The sequence below is a fragment of the Gekko japonicus genome, unplaced genomic scaffold (genome assembly GCF_001447785.1).
Source record: "Gekko japonicus isolate JY-2015 unplaced genomic scaffold, Gekko_japonicus_V1.1 scaffold417, whole genome shotgun sequence".
NCBI classification, from domain to species: domain Eukaryota; kingdom Metazoa; phylum Chordata; class Lepidosauria; order Squamata; family Gekkonidae; genus Gekko; species Gekko japonicus.
In genome coordinates, this window is record NW_015164194.1 from 96,064 (window position 1) to 118,349 (window position 22,286).

General features: G+C 42.7%; 1 protein-coding gene across 1 annotated transcript in view; it reads right to left on the reverse strand.

Moving 5' to 3' along the window:
* ERICH1 (glutamate rich 1) overlaps positions 1–22,286 on the reverse strand; it is a 126,800-nt gene that overhangs the window by 14,480 nt on the left and 90,034 nt on the right. Inside the window, exon 3 of the mRNA XM_015408304.1 lies at positions 6,529–6,897. Coding sequence (XP_015263790.1) covers positions 6,529–6,897 — 369 coding nt within the window. The remainder of the gene's footprint in view (positions 1–6,528; positions 6,898–22,286) is intronic.

Genomic DNA, 22,286 nt, shown 5'->3' on the forward strand with positions numbered 1-22,286 from the left:
AACAAACATCTAGTGTACAATATTAATAACATTTCAACAATCAATGTTTCCAATCTGGCACCCAACTTACCCATACTGTTTAAACATTCTTCTTTCTCCCAAATGGGCTCATACACTCCTAATGACAAATGGTTCTTGCATGCACTGCCTCATCTGGCATACTTAAAGCTAATTGTATCCATATCATTACTGATACCAGAGTACATTTAAAGTCACAGAGAGTATATAACACAAAGTATGAGGTTACAAATGAGGGGAAAAGTCAAGTTCATTATTTAGACCATAAGGTGCAAAAGTTCTTTGCAATATTTTTTTTTGTATATCAAAGCAATTATATTTCTGTGGTGTATATTTATAAATAACAAAAAATCTTAACTTCTCTGGGTCATGGTGGGTCATAACAAAATGCTCAACAAGAGGAGCTGACATAATGGAATTCCTAATGCGAGAAAGATGTTCCAAAATTCTAACTTTAATCATACGGATAGAAATACCTATGTATCGCATTTTACACTCACATTCCAAGAGGTACACACACTGGCGTGTTCTACAATTAGAATAATGTGGAAGTTGAATCATATATCCTTTCTGTGGATGTGCATATGCCTTAATGTCCAAAGAATATTTACAGGCTGCACAATTCTGAAAACACTTCTGATGCCCTAATATGACTGGGGTCATCTTATTTTCTGTCTGAAAATCAGATCTAATAATAATGTGTCTTATATTTCTACCCCTTCTGTATCCAATTTTTGGACTCCCCAAACAATCATCAATTCCTGACACTAAATGCCAATGTTTATAAATTATGTGACTAATTTGTTTAGCTATTGGTGAAAAATCAAGAGGAAAGGACATACCCATAGCCTTTTCAATACTTTTATCCTGGAGCAAAGTTTTCCTTTCAGTATGTGCTGCTCTTCTCTTAGCCTTGATAAAAACCTTGAGTGGTAGCAGACCTTGAACATAGTTATTTCACGGGATATTTTGTGGTTGTTTCACTGAGTGCAGTATCTCCCTGGTCCTGCTGTATTTATTGTTATTTTTACTGGGAAACGTCTGAGTGGCGTGAGCAATTTACATTCTCTAATGAAGATAAGAACAGAATTATAGCTGGCATGCCCTCTATGATGGAGGAGTCACTTGAAGGCTCTGATCCTGATTGAATCAGCTGTTGATGGAAAACGCATTGGTTTTGCCCTCAAACATAATAGTAGGGTGTAAACTATTAAGCCACTTCAAAAAATCCTCAAAAAAAGCAGGTTCAGTAAAAATCATGAACAAATCATCAATAAATCTGCAGTAAATATGAATGTACTTCACAAACTTGTTTGACTCATTATTCAAAATCTATTTAGATTCAAAAAAACTCATGAAAACATTAGCCAAACTGGGAGCACACGGACTCCCCATAGCAACCCCGCAGATTTGCAAATAGAAATCATTGTGAAATCTAAAATAGTTTTTTTCTAAGATGATGTGAAGAATCTCTATAAGAAAAAAAGTGGGCACACTAAGATCTTCTCTTGATTCCAGTAAGTTCTCAGCAATTATGCTTATTTCATCATGGGGAATGTTAGTACATAAGGCGCCAACATCAAGAGTAACTAATAATGATGAAGCAGGTACTGTTATGCCTTCATGGGCCCCGGTCACACGGGGGAAATTGATGCGGCCAAAGTGTGGCTTTTTAGAGCTCCACCAAAAGAGACACGCGGCGGGGGGATCAGACAGATTTCCTGAGTTGCTGCACAGTTGCTCCCTGGCACGATCAGATGCTGGGGGGGAAGCCACGGAAGGGAGAGCGAGGCAGCCGGCTGCGCATGTGTGCGCATGTGCAGTTCGGCCGGGAGCCTCGAATGCTCCTGAAGACAGGTGCGCCGGTGATCCCAGGGCCGCGCTTGCTGCGGCGTTTCAGGTAGGTGCTACTTTTTCCTAGGTTTTTTTTTTTTAATGCACGTTTTCAGCCTAAATGGACGGATCGGGGACGGGTGTGCGCCGCTTCCCAGATGTTGCGGTGTGATCGCGCCCGTTTGCTGCGCCCCCGAGCCATCCCTCTTCCAGGCCAAAACCTCCCGTGTGACCAGGGCCTAAGGTTTGTAAAAGATGTTTAGTATCTTTTACATAAGAAGGAGTCTTATGAACAAAAGGTTTAATAAAACTATCAAAAAATTGGGCTATAGGTTCCAAAAGAGATGAGTTTCCAGAAATTATGGGTCTTCCAGGGGGTGGCATACCCCCTTTATGCACTTTGGGAAGCGCATAAAACACTGGCACCCTTGGTGTTTTATTGATCAAAAATGTTGCTGTGGACTCTCTAATATGTCCCAATGCTAAGGCTTCCTGTACTGTCACTTTAATAATTTGTAAAATGTGTTGGGTGGGATCAGCATCTATTTTCAAGTAATGTTCAGAATTATTTCACGGGATATTTTGTGGTTGTTTCAGTGAGTGCAGTATCTCCGTGGCCCCGCTGTATTTATTGTTAAAAACCTGTTTCAAGCAGTTCCTTCACCAGATTTTGTTGAACATGCCATTACAAAGTTGTCATGATTTTGCGCCATCATAAAATAAAGAGTTGCTTTAAGAATGTTTACATGATGGCAAATCAATATACTCATGATTGAATAAAGGGATACGTGCTTGAGATCCAAGATGGAAAACAATTGCCACTCACCTTACAGCCATCTCAACAAGAGCACAGTGAAAATATAGAAGGTGTGAAGAGCAATTGGTTGTCTCTGGAGTGTTCCTTTGAAAATACAGTGTATTCAGTCATTGACTTTATTGCATGTTATTGACCCACCCAGCTTTCTTAAGAGCAACATGGGATTAGCTGGCATTTTATGGGATCATTTTTGCTGTATCCTCTGTGTGTGTGTGTGTGTGTGTGTGTGTGTGTGTGTAATATATAGTCCTAGTCCTTGACCAGTTAGGCCATAACTAGGGTTGGAGTAGGATGGGTTCAAGGCAGACAGGTATCCCATTATGGTGGGAGACTTCTTGCGCAGGACCCATTTCCTGCTGCTGCTTGACAGCACAGTAAGGGAAAATTGGAGGGTTCGATGTCATGCCAGTGCTGCAACTTCACTTCTAATGCAAACTGGTATACATGTGTTCAGGCTTAACCATAGAGTTTGGGGTCGATCCTAGAATGTCATGCTGACTCAGTGCTGTCACTTCCAGTTCACACTGGAAGGAACACGAAATGTTGGCAAGACACTGGTCAGATAACCTGTGCTGTGCCAGCTACACTGGTTACGGGTGGAATACTGAGTCAGGTTCAAGGTATTAGTGTTGACTTTTAAGGCCTTCAACTGTCAGGGACCCGCATACCTTCAGGACTACCTCCTCCAATATGTCCCCAGAAGAGCACTGAGATCAGCTGATAACAACTTACTGATGATCCCCGGCCGTATGGAGGTCTGGCTGTCCTTGACAGAGCCAGGGCCTTTTCAGTCCTGGCCCTGACCTGGTGGAACTCTCTGCTAAATAACATCAGGGCCCTGCGAGATCTGATGCAATTCCGCAGGGCCTGTAAGGCAGAGATGTTCCGCCAGGGCTTTTGGTTGAGGACAGCAAGGGTTAAAACTGGCACCCTCCTTTGTTACTTTTGGCCCCACCTCCCCTTCCCTGCCCTGCTGCACAGAGATCAAAGCAGCTGGCAAAAAAGGGGTTGATTGCCATCTGGATTGGTTGTTTTATTAGTGCATTATAATAATTTTATTAGTGCATTATAATAATTAGTGCATTGTAATAATTGTCAGGCTCCCTATGCATTTTACAGCTCACCTGCCACTGAGAGAGGGGGTTCCTCTCTCTTTGATGTGCCAGAGGCTTCTCACCTTAGTGGGGCCAAATGTCCTGGCTTCTCAAATGTCTGTTATTCTGTTTTTCTTGCTATGTAGAGGCTACGTGTCCGGGGGGGAGGCAACTGTTAGTTTTGGTGGGAGGGATGCTCTGGAGGAGGTACGTGCTTAGTGGGGGTGGTTGACTGTTAATTCTGGCGAACAAATATCGTAGGGTGATTGGGTCCTGATCTTTAGTGCCCTTACTTGAACACTCTATATCTGTAACCTTGGCAAGTTTAACTTCAGTACTAACAATAGCTCGTGTCCAATATGGGGCCCTTTTTGTAGCAGGAACTCCTTTGCATATTAGGTGACACACCCCTACTGTAAGCTCTTGGAGGATTGGCTACATTAGGGGTGTGTCGCCTAATATGCAAAGGAGTTCCTGCTACAAAAAGAGCCCTGATATCTATCAAAGTCTCAATAAAGTTAGCTTTCTTTGAAGTGACTAATGTTGAGAACTGATTTAGCCAGGATCCTGACATTTGCCATGCGGATTGTATTTTATCTGTTTTAATGCTATAAATTGCCCAGAGCCTGCTTGCGGGGGTGGGAGATTCAGAAATCTAAATAACAACAACAACCACCCCCTGCCCTGCCGTATCACACTGGATGCCAGCACTGGGCTGGTAACCCTATATGCGTTGCTCAGTTGGTGGGGCAAAAGGATGATAGAAACCAAGCCGGGTGTAACAGGGAAAGGATATGTACACAGAGGTCACAGAAAACAGAATGGCAGCTTGCTGACACTTGGGTGCTGAGCAGCATCAACCAACCCCCTAGTGGTCTGTGTAGCACACTGGGGGAGGGCAACAAGGCCAGTCACCGCACAGCACAGTTTTTTTTGAAAAGCACTGTATCAGATGACACAAAAATTCTACCTGTAGCATTTGATCTGCAATTGCTTATTCCCAAATGCCAAGTCATCACTGTAGGTATTAATGTTAGGCATTTAGGATTTCTGCCAAATGTAGCTTGATCTAAATCAGAATTCAACATAGCTACTTCTGAACCTGCATGTACACAATGAGTTACGTGTGTGTGTTTTATTAAAAAGAGAATATTCCCCCCACACCACCTCAGAAACACTTTAAATAAGCATGCAGCGGGGGTCACCTGAAATTCAGATGATCTTCTGAATTCCACCTCAGAAACACTTTAAATAAGCATGTAGGGTGGATGATCTTCTGAATGGCTAGTCATTAGTGTGCAATGGCTCACCATGGAAATCAGGAATGTTTTTGTTATAACACTGCATAGTCCAGACAGTACAGTTTGAAAAGATGCATTTACACTGGGGATCTTTTTGGCGAGGTACTGCTGATGAAAAAATTGCCATATGAGCACAATGTGGTTCAGATGTCAAGAAGCTCTGTTCACGTGAATTGGGCTTCGACATTTATGTGTTTATCTACTCGCAATCACAGCATGAAGTAGGGCTGCCAGCCCAGCCTAGCGCTGGCATCTTGGAAAGAGGTTTCGGGGGACAGGATATGCAAACAGACACTGATGTTTTCCACAGGGATGGCTCTCCCTACACCTGCACTTGTATTTCTCTGCCGCTTTCCCTCATTTCCGCAGATGTTTTTGAGGTCCTAGGAGCAAAAACACAGTTTGCCCCCTCTTGTGGTGAGGCATAGAGAATGAGTTACATTGCTCAGTTTGCCCCCTCTTGTGGTGAGGCATAAGAATTCCAGAAACAGAGAAATCTGAGGCTGCAGAGCAAGAGGGGACAAATTGCACTTTTGTGCCTGGGACTACAAAAATATCTGTGGAAATGAGGGGAAGCAGCGGAGGAATACAAGTGGAGGCACAGGGAGAACCATCAGGGTTTCGATGCGGCAAAATCATTTCCGGTGAGGTGGGGGAATCATAGTGTTGCCCTGATGCAAGGATGTCAATTCCAGGGCTGTGCCAGGAGAGGCACTTTGATGTCACAGTGATGACTATTCCCCTCACCCTGCTGTACGGAACAACAGCGAATGACCATGGCGGCTGGCGAGAAGTCTCCAGCTATAGCAGGAGCCCTCGCCATGACATCATATTTTGTGACATACATACATCTATATAGTGGGGCAACTTTTCTCTGGTCTAAGGAGCCTTCCTCCAACTTTAGTGACTCTTCCTCCTCAGATTGGAGGAGGCTTCAAACTTGAGGCAAAAAGAAATATTTTAACAAATAAACTTTCCTCAGTGGAGTGGTAGGATAGGAGTACAATCAACTCCATGTTATAATTACATACACATATCAATATTTTAGTAGTTTTCATAAAAGAGTGACACTTCAGCCCTAAATGAGTTTAGAATATATTCTACTAAAATAAATGGAATCTATATCCATGTATACTTAGGCACGTAACCTGATAGCATGATCCAATCAGATGGCAGACAGAATGGCTGCTATTCAAGAAAAGCCATTTGGATACCCTCCCATGTGCTATTACAACGTCCTTAGTACCAAAGAACAACATTGACTCTGGTGTGTATTTCTACAAGGGCCACTGACCTCTCTCACATCTGTTGCGTCATTGGTGGCAGAGTTGTATTTCTGGCTCAGCAAAGTAGTATACACATTCAGGCCCACAAGAAATCTACACAGTTTTCCCATTAGATAGAAACAGGATAACTATGTATTTCTGGTATTCCATGTCAAAGTTAGTAATGGGGAGTTACCTACTGTCAGAAAAATAGATTTCTTGTGTTGCTTGCAAAAAATCCAGAACGTCATCTGTTTTTTTATTCACATCTTCCAAATTTGTTCCTTCCTCCCTCTCTGGCTTATATGTGAAATCCATACCAGTTGGTTTTGTTGGCAAGCCAACCGCTCTCATCCTTGCTTTTTGCCGTTTCTTTTTCATTTTTCTCTTTTTGTTTCGACTTAAAGCTTGGCCGTCTGTGTGTTCCAGTTGTAAATTATCTTCAGTCGGATTTTCATGCTTCCTACATTCCACTTGGCCTTCATGTGAATTATCAGTGTTCTGCAAAACATTCTTTTGCTTCTTCCTTCGAATGCGCTTTTTCCTGGGTTGCCCTTGATAATTCTCTTCTGTAGGTTTAAAAGAAGCATGTTAGTTATACATAAAATTGGCAGTAAGAAGTGATTTTGGTTGTTCTTAATAAGAATATCCTCCCCCCTTTCTGGAATGTTTAGGTATATCTGATAAATTATAGGTGCAGGGAGTCTGGTGTTAGCTACTACTATTATTAATATAGCACTCTCAAATATATGGTGCCTCATGTGAGAAGCCTGCAGTCTAACAGGAAGACACAAAAGGATTTGAGGAAGAAGAGGAAAGAAGAAACAGTATGTGAGGAATGAATATGAAGAGAAATTGCATTTACCGAATAGGCTTTGCCTTAGCTGGGCATGAGAATAAGGTGTAAGACCAAAGCCCCCTACCCTACATAAACAGAGGAGGAGGGTTTGAAAGGAAAGTGACAGCACCCTAGAGTCACAAACTTCCATCTTAGTAAAGGTAAAGGTACAGGCTCCCTTGCTCGAAAGCCAGTCGACTCCGACTCTAGGATTGCGGTGCTCATCTCCGTTTCAAAGCCGAAGAGCCAGCGCTGTCCGAAGACGTTTCCGTGGTCATGTGGCTGGCATGACTAGACGCCGAGGCGCATGGAACGCTGTTACCTTCCCACCAAAGTGGTACCTATTTATCTACTTGCAATTTCTTGCTTTCGAACTGCTAGGTTGGCAGGAGCTGGGGCCAGAGATGGGAGCTCACTCCATCATGCGGCAACTCGGGTCTCGAACTGCTGAACTACTGACCTTCCACAGCCTGCAGTTCAGTGTCTTAACCACTAGTTCCCAGAATGTTTCTGATCCAGCTTACTCATCCATTTAATACTAAGTAGTTGAAGCTGCAAGAAATCCAACTCTAAACACAGAATTATACAAAGTAAAACTTAAGGTGCCCCCAAGTTTGACTCATAACACAAATGTGGCAGTGGTTGGCATTTGCAAGAAAGAACAGAGAAGTGTGAGGATACAGATTAATTTACCAAAAGGCTGCCTCCTTTTGCATTTTCCTTCCCAGCTGTTTAAAATTATAGTTCTCATCATCAGCTGGGCTCTGATACCAGACATAGGGTACCATTCTGTGGAATATTTGTTAATGTGGCTCTGTTATTTTGAGGAGTCTTGCCATAAGAAGCCCAGAGTACTTGGGCTTGGCCTGCTGTTATCTTGAACAAAATATATTTCAGACCCTGACTCTGGGTGGTTTACCACCAGAAACTGAACCATTTGTTTTGCCTGAGCAAGAGGCCATAGCTAACTGCAAAAAAACTGTAAACATTTGAAAGGAAGAGTGAGAGCCAATTCCTGCTCATAGACATTAAATTCCCCAATGAAATTAAAAGGGAAGAATCTGCAGGAAGGGAGGAAATACTGAAAAGTTAAGCACCCCCTCTCTTGCTTGCTGTCTTTCTCTTAGAATTGCTGTTCTCATATTTATATTATCTCAGAAAACACAGATTTGGGGACCCATGTTGAAGCCAAGGCAGGGAAAGGAAAGTTCACAAGTTTATATAGGCAAAACTATGTGGATGGAGAATGGAACACAAGTAAAACTGTTTGCATGTGTGTGTCTCAGTGCATGCACACAACATATTTGTGGAATAAGCAAACACATGGAGGGTCTGAACATGCCAGCCACACTCCTACTTATGTAGAGTTGCTGCATATAAACTGAGGGAGTGGGTTCCATCCCCATGATCAGGAATCATGACAAGGACCCAGGGCTATTTTTGGGCAGGAACGCACAGGAACGGAGTTCCGGCTGGCTCCCAAGTTGGCCACGCCCAGCAGGAACTCATTAGCATAATAGGCCACACCCAACAGCAGAAACTCATTAGGATTGGCTACATTAGGGGTGTGTGGCCTAACATGCAAAGGAGTTCCTGCTACAAAAAAAGCCCTGGGTTTGGACAACAAACAAGGTAAACAGAATAACAAGCAAAAGGTGGGTGTGGCTGGATGGGCAGACTTCTGGTAACATGGGGGTGCGTCCTAATGTGCTAATGAGCTGTGCTGGCAAGGGTGTGGCCTAATATGCTAATGAGTTTCTGGTGTTGGGTGTGGCCTATTATGCTAATGAGTTCCTGCTGGGCTTTTTCTACAAAAAGAGCCCTGCAAGGACCATATATCTGTTTGTAAGCAGGTTGTGTACTGAGCTGTGGCTCTGGTAGGGCCAGTGCTCTTGTTCTGACTCTATACACCTTGGTAGGGCTTTTAAAAATTTATTTATTTATTTATTCAAATTTTATCCTGCCCTCCCCACCACAGGCAGGCTCAGGGCAGCTTACATTAAGGATTGAAAATATAAAACACAAACATACCAAGTCGTAGCTCACAATAAATAGAATAAAAAAGGTGCCAGAATGGAGTTCCGGAACCTCTTAGTGGAAACAAAATTCTCAAAAAATGTTTAAAAATTCATGGGGGCACTGGGGGGGCGCATGATGTCATGTGATTTCACAAAAAATATTAAAATAAAATTTAAAAAATAAGATTTAAAAGAAGGGATGACCAGTAGCGGCTGTGGGTGAGTGGGGAAGCAGCCAGACAGCGCAGGGGACTTGTTGCTCTCACCGAGGGCGAGGCATGGGCTGTGAGTCTGGGGAGTCTGGAGCGGGTTCGGGAGGGAGAGAGAAAATCAACTGCAGACTACCCAATTGCAGTGTGGCTTGGATCACAGCCCCAGCAGGCCTGAACCAAAACTACTTGGTTGCACCCCCCAGCTGGCTCCTCTTTCACATGGCCTTGGCAGGGAGTTCCTTGTGTGCTCCTTGGCCAGCTCCGTCCACTGCGCCTCAGAGCAGTAGGGGCAGAGCCTGGGCCACCCCTTGCTGGCTTTGCCTGGCAGAACAGCTCTGCCAGGGCAGCCAACTAGGCTGCCGCCGCCATTTTTACCTTCTGGCTTCCCATGGCTTCCACTGCTCCTTCTTAGTAAGAGCCACACTGCAATGGTGGCAACAGGCTTCTTCAGATGAGGGAGCACTGCAGATTTGGAGGGGAGCTCTCTCTCTGTCTTTGTTTGTGTGTGTGGACCATGTGACAACTGAGAACCATGAAAACGATTTCAGACTATTTTACTGAGGCTACAACAAAACGTAAATCAACATCAAGGGATTCATCAAGCAATCTAGCTTGAATTTTAACTCCCAATAATTCATGTTTTGAACTGCAAAATGCAAAAAGTGACTCAGAATTCCACTTCAGTGTCTAAAGTTAATGAAACCTTTTGGCCCAGTTGTTGGATTGTAGAGCAGAAGAATGAATTTGTGTGTGGTGGGGGGAAGGTTATTTGTTCATGGTGGTAAGTTAGGTTGCTCAGTGTGATAACATGTTGGATGCTTAGGCACAGAGAAGAATGTGAGTATGCGGCTTTCTAAAGAATGGATAAATTGTGAGGTAACATCTTATGGTGAAAATAGGAAACAGCAACTAACATCTCTGAGGAAAAATATTTTTGACCATAGAGAAAGTGCAGGTCATAAAGTTGCAGTTAAAATAACTGAAGAAGGTGGGGGGGGGGGAAGAAAAGCTCAAAACTATGTCTGAAGTCACTTGCAAGAGAGAAGGAAATTACCAATAAAATAGTCTGTACTGCATATAAAGTGGCTAAAAAGAACCAGTCTTTTAATAATGTTGACGCTGAAACTGATTTACAAGAATTAAATTGTACTGATATGGGAAGAATTTTGCACTCAGCTACTGCCTGTATAAATATTATAAAGCACATTGGCAGTGAAATGAGAACTACGTTGATTCAAAGAGCAAAATCTCACTGATACTTGATGAATCTGCTATTGTGAGTCAGAAATCTGTACTGATAGTGAGCACCTACACTGAGGAAATAGACATGCAAGAACCTGTAAATCTCTTCATTGGTTTGATAGAGCTGGAAGACAACAGGAAATGGAACATACAAAAGTTTGATGTCTCATATTGAGTCACTAAAGTTCACTGAAGAATTCTTAAAGTAAAATTTAATTTCATTGACATGTGATGGTGCTGCAGTGATGCTGGGATCCTGTGAAGGAATTTCAAAACTTTTCAAAGTCAGATTCCCTGCCATTGTTTTATGGCATTGTGCTAGCCATAGGCTGGAATTATCAGTACATGATTTTGTAAAAGAAATTTTTGCAATCAATAGATTTAAGAGTTTTTTGAACAAGTTGTATGTTATGTATCATTCATCTCCAAATAATGCAAGGCAGCTCAAGTCATGTGCAGTTACGTTGGAGATGAAGATTTTAAAAATTGGAAGGATTTTATCTATAAGATGGGTTGCATCTAGCTACAGAACTGTTTTGGCTGTTTGGCAGGATTATGAATCCCTAGTGCTTCATTTTGAAAAAGATAACTCAGCAAATGGTCGAAAGGAGAAGTGCACATATGAAGGTCTTCATACAAAGATTACATCAGTTGAATTTATTTTGGATCTCAGATTAATTTGTGATGCTTTGCAAGAACTGTCAGAATTGAGTTTAGATTTGCAAGAAGAAATATCAATCTGTACAAAGCCCACAGCAAGCCTGAGTGTCATGTTGATGTTTGTGGGAAGAGAAGCACTGTTCCAGGTCCTTATTATAAGAAAGCACTTGAGGCAACAGAAAATCTGCAATTTAAAGGTGTCCCATTGCATAGAAAAAATAGAATTGATGAACCACCAATCTCCCTAGTTGCATTCTATGATCAACTTTAAATTTCTCTTCAGAAATGACTGCTTTCAAAAGAAGATACAGAACTGTCAAGGTGTGAAAGAGTTCTTGATTCTAAGAATTGGCCAGAAAATCAAGGGACAGCATTCTCTATAGCAGGGGTGTTGAACTCATTTGTTATGAGGGCCGGATCTGACATAAATGAGACCTTGCCGGGCCGGGCCATGTGTGTCATAAAATCTAATGCCAGGTAGTGGAGATATAAACTTAATAAAGTTTTTTTAAACAAAGATTTTTTTAACTTCAAATAAAAACATGCTTAAAACATTAGCTCTGTAAGTTGCAAACCTATTTTTGATTTATTGACATTCGCCACAGAAATCTCATGTTCAGAGTTCTGAGTCTAGGACCTAGGTTAAAACATGAAATGGCTGAGTGATTAAGAGTGTCTGGCGAAGCAAGCTATGATGCAGCAGCAGAACTGGAAGCAGGAGATGGCCAGTTCCAGTGAGGCCTGATGGAAGCCCTCCGGGCGCCCAATCCAGCCCCCGGGCCACATGTTTGGCACCCCTGCTCTACAGGGAAGAAGAAATACACAGGCTGCAGTCACACACACTAAATAATCCACTTTCAATGCACCTTTGAATTGGATTTTGCCAGATCACACAGTAAAAATCCAGTTGGAAAGTGCATTGAAAGTGGATTGAAAGTGGATTATTTTGTGTGTGTGACTGCAGCCACACATTGGCAAAAAGACTTCAGCTCAATGAAAGAGAAGTCACCATTTGAGTCTTCAGAGAACATCTAACATTCAGAGAAGAAATGCCCAAGGAACTGTCTCAGATTTGGCACACCTCAATACAGTAGCTGTTTCCCTCAGTGAGTGTGAAAGGGGATTTTCCCAGATGAACTTGATTGTCACTCCAGAAAGTTCCTTCTTGTCAGTCATTTATCGTTTATAAAGATTGTTAGACTTCCCTTAACAGCCTTCGATTCAACAAAGTATGTTAAAACATGGTTGCTTCAAGGTCATTATTCAGCGTTAGATACCAAAAGCAAGACCCAAAAAAGAACTGAGGAAGTTGGTGACATGTCTAAAGTCTGGAAACTGCTTTAAAGTTCAGGTAAGTCTGTAGTGCATGAAAATAATATTGTTTCAAAGAATCCCATGTGCTTCGCCTTCATTTCCCTTTTGACAGTTCTGGCACCTTTTTCCCCAGAAAAAAAGCCCTGCACCTTGGCCTGCCAACAAACCGGTGGACGTAAAGTGTTTCCTCTCCCTCACAGACACAGAAAGAAAAGAGAGGATGAAAGAGCTATTTGGGGAGCAGGGGAAGACTGTATTGTAAGAACGCAGTTTAGTTTCTGGCTGTCTTCTCCTCAGTGTGTATCGTATTATGTTGGTTTGTTCTACTTTTGGTCTTCAGGCTGATCAGAATTGCACAACAATGACAACTTTACTTGCATTCTCTGATACAGCATGTTGTTCATTTAGACTCTGTAGTTCTCTCTCTAGTTATGTTATAAAACTTTCTTACTTGGATAATTTCCTAGCTGTCTTTGAGAACACACAGCCTACCCCTGACTCAGCTTCCAGTCCATTTGGCTTGTACCCAATCATTGCTACGAAGCCTGAGCTCTGAAGTAATGCCTGACCCATAACTTCATCTCAGACACGCTATGTCAAAAAGCACATCCGTCTGTCAAAGCCAATGACCCTCTGCCAGATTTCATGCTAATGGCCTTATTTTGCGCCTTGAACTATTTCCTGCTTTAATTAACAGTAATTCTTCTTATGGTCTAACTAGCTAAACATCTCTCAGTCCCAGGAACTCCTAGATAGAATACCAGTATCTAGGAGTTCCTGGGATTTGCACTTCATTAAACAAAATGCCGTCTCTCATATCCATTACAAGGAAGTCTCCAAAAGGCACTTCCTACAGCAGAACTCAAACCCCATTCAGCACCCCAAATGCAAGCATCTTTAGGTAGGTGTCACACTTGGGGAAAGAGGAGCTTTAGTAGCTTGACTTATCTTAGAACACAGATGGCAACAGAAATTTCAGTTTTCATTTAGAAAAATGAAATAAGTGCACAGTCTGTTGTTGAAGGTTTTCGCGGCTGGAGTCCATTAGTTGTTGTAGATTTTCCGGGCTGTATGGCCATGGTCTTTGCATTGTAGGACCTGATGTTTTGCCAGCACCTGTGACTGGCATCCTCAGAGGTATAATACAGAAAGATGGAGTATTCTGTGTGTCAAGGTGAGAAGAAAAAAAATGGTACCATATATACCGCAGTGAGCACTACGATCAGGGTCACAACATCGACTAGTTATCCCAGGCCCCAGGGACGCCAGGCTTGCTGCGACCAGGGCTAGGGCTTTCTCAGTGGTGGCTCCTTACTGGTGGAATGAGCTCCTGGAGGAGATCAGGGCCCTGCGGGATCTTGTACAGTTCCGCAGGGCCTGCAAGATGGAGCTCTTCCACCAGGCCTTCAATTAGGAGCCACCACCACTACCAGCAATGCCCGCAATTAACATCTGCGGTGCAAGGCCAGCCTAACTGACATTATATGGTACCATCTGTAGCCGAGAGACTGAGAACCTTGGGTGCGGTATTATATGGTCCGCCGCTATGATTTAAAACTGTGATTAAAACTGTGAGCATTTTAATCGTAAATTATTTAATTGTAAATTATTTAATAGTTTTGATTGTTTTAACTATTTTACGATTTTAGTGCATTGTACCAAATACTGTTAGCCGCCCTAAGCCTGCTTGTGGGGAGGGCGGGATACAAGTATGATAAAATAAAGAAATAAATAAAATACCTCACAGGGTGTCTGTTGTGGGGAGAGGAAGGGAAGGAGATTGTAAGAAGGAGATTTCTTCTTCCCTGCCCCACTCCCTCCCCACCCCATCTGCCACTCCCCCTGCAGGGTTCCCAAGGACATGTATCAGAGGAAGGGCTCGTGGCTGCTGTGGGTGGTGGGGAGGGTTGCGCAGGTCCCACTGGTTGTAGTTATCAGCTATACATAGCACAGAGTCAGCCTCACAGACAGGTTCCCTTGCCCACCTCACAGGCTGCTGTGTGAAGGGCTGAGGGGCCAGAGGATGGTCTGGGTGAATGAGCCAGCTTCTTGTGGTGGTTAGAGCATGAGGCTAACCTGGGAGACCCAGATTCCATCCCCCACTTGTAACATGGAAGCTGCGTGGGTGGCCTTGGGACAGATGCACACCCTCAGCCTGACCAATCTCATGAAGTTGTTGTGAGCATGCAACGGAGGAGAAGGGAATGCTGTAAGCTACTGGGGGGGTTTTAAAATGAGTGAATGGAGGCTCCTCACTGTGTGTCTGCCCCACGAAGGGGGTCCTGTGGCACTCTGTGCCAGTAGCACTGGGGGGGCAGGGGATCACAGGGGTTCCCTGAGTCAATGGTGATAGGGAGCCACTGCAGTGAGCAGTCTTGAAGTGTTCAAAAGGCGGGATTTGGGGGGGGGGCTTGGCCATGGGGCAGACTGACATGCAGAAACAACAAATGACAGCAACTGCATGCCTGTCTTTGGTGTGGGTCTCTGTCACGGGACGGGACGGAGTGGGAGAAGAGCATGGGGCTCGTCCAAGCCACCCATCCCTGCCTCCTAGCTGTGATGTGCAAAGGCATCTGCCCCTGGAACTGGCACTCCCAGCGACCCAAAGTGCCCCACCTCTCGTGCTGCCCCACCTCGACACTACGGCACAGGGCCATGCTGCAGCGAAATTGCCATAGAAGCAGCTTCACAAACAGCCAGCACTGCAGCGTAAATTGTCCCTTAGGATACAGACTAGCACCAAGGTTACATGACAGCCGGCCACTGCAGTACAGGCTCAACTCGGGATTGCTCTGCCTGTGGCCTAAATGAAACGTTTCTGTCTGTTGCATTGGCAATTTCCTCCATTTTGGCTTTTCGTACACTTGAACTATTGAAGAAGGTACAAACAGTGTGTATTAGAGTTTCAACCTCCTTAATGAATGGATTCTTTTCCATGCATCATCTATTCCTAAATCTTCTTGATGAACTACACAATGCTGCTCTAACAGATGAGACTGATTCACGCAGAATTGCAGCAACACCATTACGCTTTCCAAGCATGATGGAGGCACCATCTGATGTAAACATAACTATGTGATTCATGTCCAAATGATTTTCGTTATAAAACTTCCTTATAGAATCAACTATTGCAGTACTATTGCAAGCAGCCAATTTTACAATGCCAGGAAAAGTGGTTTTATGATGACGATCACTGCCAGCTTTTCTGAATTTGATGTATATGATAAGTATCTTTGACACAGTGATGTTGGTACTTTCACCAATTATGAGGGCATGGAAAGGAGATTCCTGGATTTCATTTAAAACTTTACTTTTTAACAACATTATTTATGCATTCAATGAATTCAAAGGCATAGTTTTTGCTTCCCCAGCTGGCAGAAATTTTAGCATATTTTGCCACATGGTTGTGAATTTCCTGCACAGACAGCATGGATGCAATTAACTTAACTGCAAGTAGCACATTGTCAATTTAAATCTTGACTTCTTCTGGAATTGCCCTATCTTTGATTTGCATATTCAATTTGGGTGTTCCTATCTTCAGGAGTTTCTCATAAGAAATTCAGTAGAGATCCTTAGTTCTGATTCTGAAGTTTTGTTACCACATCCATTTGTGGACATTTGCTATTCACATGATGCTTAAGATAATCTATTTTCCACTTATCCCATTTCTTGCCAGTGCTCCAATTCCCATCAGCTTCTGCTTTGAGACATATTTTGCAGACTACTACATCACCATCGTATTCAAAAAAATTTTTTAGTGACATGTTGTTACACCCACTTGTGTGTGGCATCACAGTTTCAAAAGAAAACTCTGCCAACCATTCTCTTGAAACTATTACATTTTTTCTTCATGAATCTACCAAACTGTTGATAGTCAGCTTTTCACTTTGACATTTTCAAAGTCTCCCGGTCCCGGGGAGGGGAGCAAACAAAGAAGGGAAAGTGTCTTTAAAGCTTCCAGCTTAACAGTTGTGCATGCACTTGCATTTTTATTGTTACAAGGGCCAAAACAAGGAAATTTCTAGGGAGGGACAGGTGTTAGTGGCAGGGCACTTGAGGAACATTAAGACCCAACCAGATCCTCCAAAGAAGCTGAAGCTGCCATCTGGGGCGCACCAGTCTGCAAGACCCTCTCATTCAGGTTCACTTCCACCATGCATATACTAAAGCCATGTGACTCTTTGCCTGCTTGCTCTCTCTGAGTAGCTTCCTGTATCCTGTAAGTTCCTCCCTTGCATGGTCACAGGCTGGATGGGCCAGTTCCAGCCCGCGGGCCATATGATTGACACATCTGGAATTTTGCCACCCTGTGCTGAGCCAAAAAATCTCTGCGCTAAGGGCTAAAAAATTGTGCACCATCACACACTAGCATAGTTTAGTGGGAACACTGTGTGTCAGTGTCTTTCAGGCATAGGAATACATAATGGCAATTAGTTTTGATCCTTGGCCACAAGAAATCTATTGGGTAGACAGAAACTATATGCAGGCCATTAGCTGACTACTGGCAACTAAAATCATGAATAAATGCCAATAAACGTATAGACCTTAATATGACAGAGTAATAGAATGACACCATATTATATAACATCATCCTGCGTTTGTTCCCTTTATCTCCATATATGGTTACATAATCGAACTTTTTTGTAGCCAATGCCTATAAGAATGTTCCATCAACATGTTAAGACAACACAGATAGAGAAAAATAATGTAGGAGTCTGCCTTATTGTCTTTATAATATTTTAAAATATTTTCACTGGTTTGGCTTATGTAAAACAAGCTGCCACTATATGGCTGGCTTGTTCCACATAACTCATTTCCAGTGTTTATAATAAATTTGCTTTGAATAGAAGGACTGCAATTTCATATTGGCTACCTCCTCCTTTCTTGAGCATTATTATCTCTGAAACACTTCCTCTCTTTTAATACCAGCATCAGACCTTCAGTCCCTCCTTAGCTGAGAGATGACTCACAGCAAAGCAGTTCTGATACTTACTATGAAGGAGGTGGAATAAAAATACACTGGGAATTTAACATTGCAGCACAGCAAAGACCAAAATAATTTTTTTCTCTGTACCTACAATCAGGAGAGTTTTGTATGCATGACATTTGAAATAACCATCTTTCATCTCTCAGGAAACAGGCAGATGGGAGATAAAATGAATGGCTGTAAAATATCAGCACTGAAAAGGCAAAAGTGAAATTGGAAAAGAAATTCTCAAAAGAAATAAGGCTTGAATGGCATGGATATTAATCTTATTACATAGCTCATGGGCTAACTTCCTCTTTAAAATCAGTATAAGTCACACAAATACATCTTTTGTGTGCTCGTGCACAGCATCTTAACTGATTATTTATTCACTTTATAGGCCATCTTTCTGGCCAATACTCAAGGTGGATTACAAAATCTAAAAGATAATTCAGACAGACAGCATAAAAAAGGCAATAGATAAAGCAACAGGACTAGGATTACAGCATTTTAAAATAATGCAAATAAAACCGCTAGGATAGATCACTGAAGGTTGGCTGCCATCATCTAATCATATTAATTTATTAGTATTATTTAATGTCTAGCACCTTTTAATGTTGTAGTGTTTTATATGGTTTTAGGATTATTTAAATTGCTTACTTGTGTGTTTTTATTATTCTTTATGTAAGGCACACTGAGCTGGCTTCAGCTGGGAGGACGGGGTATAACTCTGATAAATAAATAAATAAATAATATATATATAATTTTCTCAAAGGCCCCACAGTCCAGAGTTTGAACAGTTTGGGGTTTTTTTTACTGTTTTCAATGGCATGAAGAAAACAATCCCATTATGATCTTCTCTCCAATGTTATTTAAGATATATATGCACCCTCTTGCAGAGATCATCAGGAGGTTTGACGTTATGAATGCTTACATGACATTCACTCAGAGATATGCCTTATATATCTATTGCTTTATGAAGAATGTGGAGTATTGATTTTCCAACCTTACTTGACTAGTCTTGACAGACTTTAGGAAAGAAAACAATTGTGCAGTTATAATTGATCCGTCTCTGATGAAGACCTTGGAAACTAAAGCATTATCCAGAAACTTCATTGTTAGAATAAGAGTAAGATTATTTTTGGACTTTTTTCAATTTTTGTATTCTGTAGTTAGATAAATTTATTAAATTTTGTATGATGTTAAAGTATTGACAGATATGTTTGTGTAAATGCTGTGAGTATCATTATAGCATCACACACAGCCTTGTTTCCTTTCTGCTCTTCAAGTTGGCAGCTATGGTTCTTTCATTATTTCCATCAATATACTGACAGCACTCAGTTCTTTCTCCTGCTGGATAAGGAGACTGCAGCAGGGTTCTTTGTACTATCCTAGTGTTTGGATGCAGTAGTCCAATGGTTAAGGGTGAGCTGGCTGAAGTCGAATCCATCCAAGACGGAGGTCATGTACCTGGGAAAAACTGAAATGCTAGCTGGAGGGTCACTCCCTAGACTCAAAGGTGTTTAGCTTGTTGGAAATGCATGTGTTTACAAGGTCTGACAATCCAGCCATTATAGGGTTAACTTGTTTGCCTAGTATTGCTATTGTTTAGACTGACCTGGAAGGGATACCTGGCAGTAAGCCAATGGGGAATTAGCCCGGGAAAAGTAGCTTCTATTGTGATACAGACTGGTTGGTTGTTTTCAGGTGACTTCCTTTCTAGGGGTTGAGAAGAAGAACAGATTTTCCATTATCTCTGTGTTAGTGTTGACTATAGACAACTTAGAAAATGTAGCTGTTAGTGTTATGTTTATTTGTAGTTATCCCGTGTACCTTTTGCCCTTAGAAATAAAGGTTTTTAAAAGCAAAGAAATCTCTTCTTTCCAATAGAGCAAGATCTATTGATAGTCTGAGTATTAAACACTTTTGACTATTTTACAACACAGCTGACAGCTGAAAACTCTGTAAAGAGACTTGTGGGTAGCTGGTTTCTGTGCTATCATTGGTCCAAGTGACCATGGTAGTGTGGTCAGTGTTTTTTTTCACTTGCACCAGGCCCACCAGCTAGCTCATTAGTTTGGGTCAGACCTTACCACATTGGTCCATGCAACGACCACCTCCAGAATGGACTACTGCAATTCGCTCTACATAGGGCTACCCTTGAAAATGCTTTGGAAACTGCAGGTGATCCAGAATTCAGCTGTCAGGTTACTGACTGGAACATCACGGGCAGCTCATATTACTCTAATTCTGTGACAGCTGCACTGGCAACCAATTAGTCTCCAGACCCATTTCAAGGTGTTGTTCTTAACTTTCAAAGCCCCCAAAAGTCTGGGATCCTCATACCTATGGGACCACCTCTCTCATTACAACCCCCCCCCATGCTCCCATCACTCATCTTTTAGGGGCCTCTTGCAGGTTAGCTGTCACCAAGGGAAAGGCCTTCTCAGTTGTGGCCCCTAACCTGTGGAGTACACTCTCAGATGTCACCTGTGCCCTGCTGGTCTTGTCTAGATTCTTCAGGGCATGCAAAGCTGAATTATTTACATTGGCCTCTGGAGGGTAATCACATGTTTGTGCTGTTTTAATAGTGGTATGGTGATAGCTATGTATTTTAATATTTTAATGTTAATGTTTAATATTTATTCTTTCTTTTTATGTTGTTTTTACCTTATTGGTTTTAATGTTGTAAGTTGCCATGAGACCCTTCAGGTGAGTGGTGACTAAAAAAATCTAATTAAAAAAAAATTAAAATTCCTCACATTATTGTGATAGCCATTGCATGGGAAATGATTTACAGCATTCTGTACTTAGCAGAACCCATGTGGGTAGTGTTTAGAGTCCTCAGGTTGGAAACTGGCAGGATACTTATCTTGGGGCTATGACTGAACACTAGAACATCGCTCAGCATGATGTCACTTCCTGGCTGCAGTGGAAGTGATACTATGGCATCAACAGAATGCTGATCAGCCCCTTCATTTCTTCTAGCATTTTCCTGTGCTGCCCAGCTAAGGGGCGGCAGGCAGAGCTGGGGGGGGGGAGGTCTCCCACTGAACCAGGAGAGCTGGGCTCTCTAGTAGTTATGCCTCTCCAGCAGTTTTCATACATTTTCTTCAGAGATCTCTAGTGTATCAGAAGGACTGGGAGATAATTGTTTAGGAGTTAAAATGACTTCCTAGAGGGCATGATGCATGGTTACTAAATATAAGAAACACACTATGTAAATGAAAGACATGCATATATTGAAGGGTCTCTTGCACTGCCTCAATGTCCTATTTTAAATTATTGAGTGTTTCTGTGATTTCTGCCCCCCCAGCTTATAGACCATGCAGTGATCTGCAAAAACTTCATTTCTCGGCTCTGTCAACAAACATCTTCAAACCCAATGCAGTGCCAGCAAGATGTCATAGAATCATAGAATCAAAGAATTGGAAGGGGCTATATAGGCCATCTAGTCCAACCTCCAGCTCAATGAAGGATCAGCCTACAGCAATCCTGACAAGTGTTTGTCCAGCCACTGCTTAAAGACTGCCATGACGAGGAGCTCACCACCTCCCTAGGTAGCTGATTCCACTGTTGAACAACTCTTACTGTAAAAAAGTTTTTCCTACGATCCAACCAGTACCTTCCCGCCCTTAATTTAAACCCATTATTGTGAGTCCTATCCTCTGCTGCCAACGGGAACAGCTCCCTGCCCTTCTCTAAGTGACAACCCTTCAAACACTTATACAGCCCGTCAGCCTCTTCTTCTCCAGACTGAACATTCCAAAATCCCTCAGCCTTTCCTCATAGGGCTTGGTTTCCAGGCCCCTGATCATCCTCATTGCTCTGCTCTGCTTTGCACCCACTCCATTATGTCCATAACCATTTTGAAGTGAGGCCTCCAGAACTGCATACACCATTTTGGGCCTGACCAATGCAGTGTACAGCAAGACTATAACATCTTGTGATGTGGATGTTATGCCTCTGTTGATACACCCTGTTATATACTGAGATAACCACATTGGCACTAGTGAGGCCATGCAGCCAAGCACACCTTCGAGTGCTAGAACAATAGAGGAATCGGATCCTAGGGCAGACCAATTGGAGTGCTCGGATTCTACAATAGACCTATGATGGTCTCCTCCACTGTAAATAGCCTATCACTGGTGTTGGGGTGTGTGTTGGGTGTTGGGTACTGCAAGGATATAAGTGGGGTTCAGACCTTGCTACTTTGCCTTTTGTTTTGCTTAATAAACCATGAGCTGATCACTACTCAACGCCTCCGAACTCAGTACTTCACACTGGGGACAAAGGTGGGATCCCGATGAGCGAACCTGACTCCGACTCAAGCACTGCACCACGCACTGCCCCCCAGGACATTGCGCCTCGCATGGCTCCAAGACTCATGGGTGCCGCTCTGGGAAACTTCATGGCATTCAACCCCACTCACCCTGAGTTCTGGGAAGCATGGGTAGAACAGCTCACGTACTTCATCCTTTACCAAGAAGTTGCCAACACCAGCAAGAAAAAGGCTCTGCTCCTGAGCACGTGTGGTGTCTCCATGGTACAGCTGGTACAGGGCCTCATCGCTCCCAAGAAGCTGGACGCAGTAACATACGACGAGCTAATCAAGGCTCTGACCGATTATTTCGTGCCAAAACTGACCAAGATGGCTAAACGCATGGACTTTGTGGCACGCTCTCAGAGGTCTGGAGAAGTGGTTGCC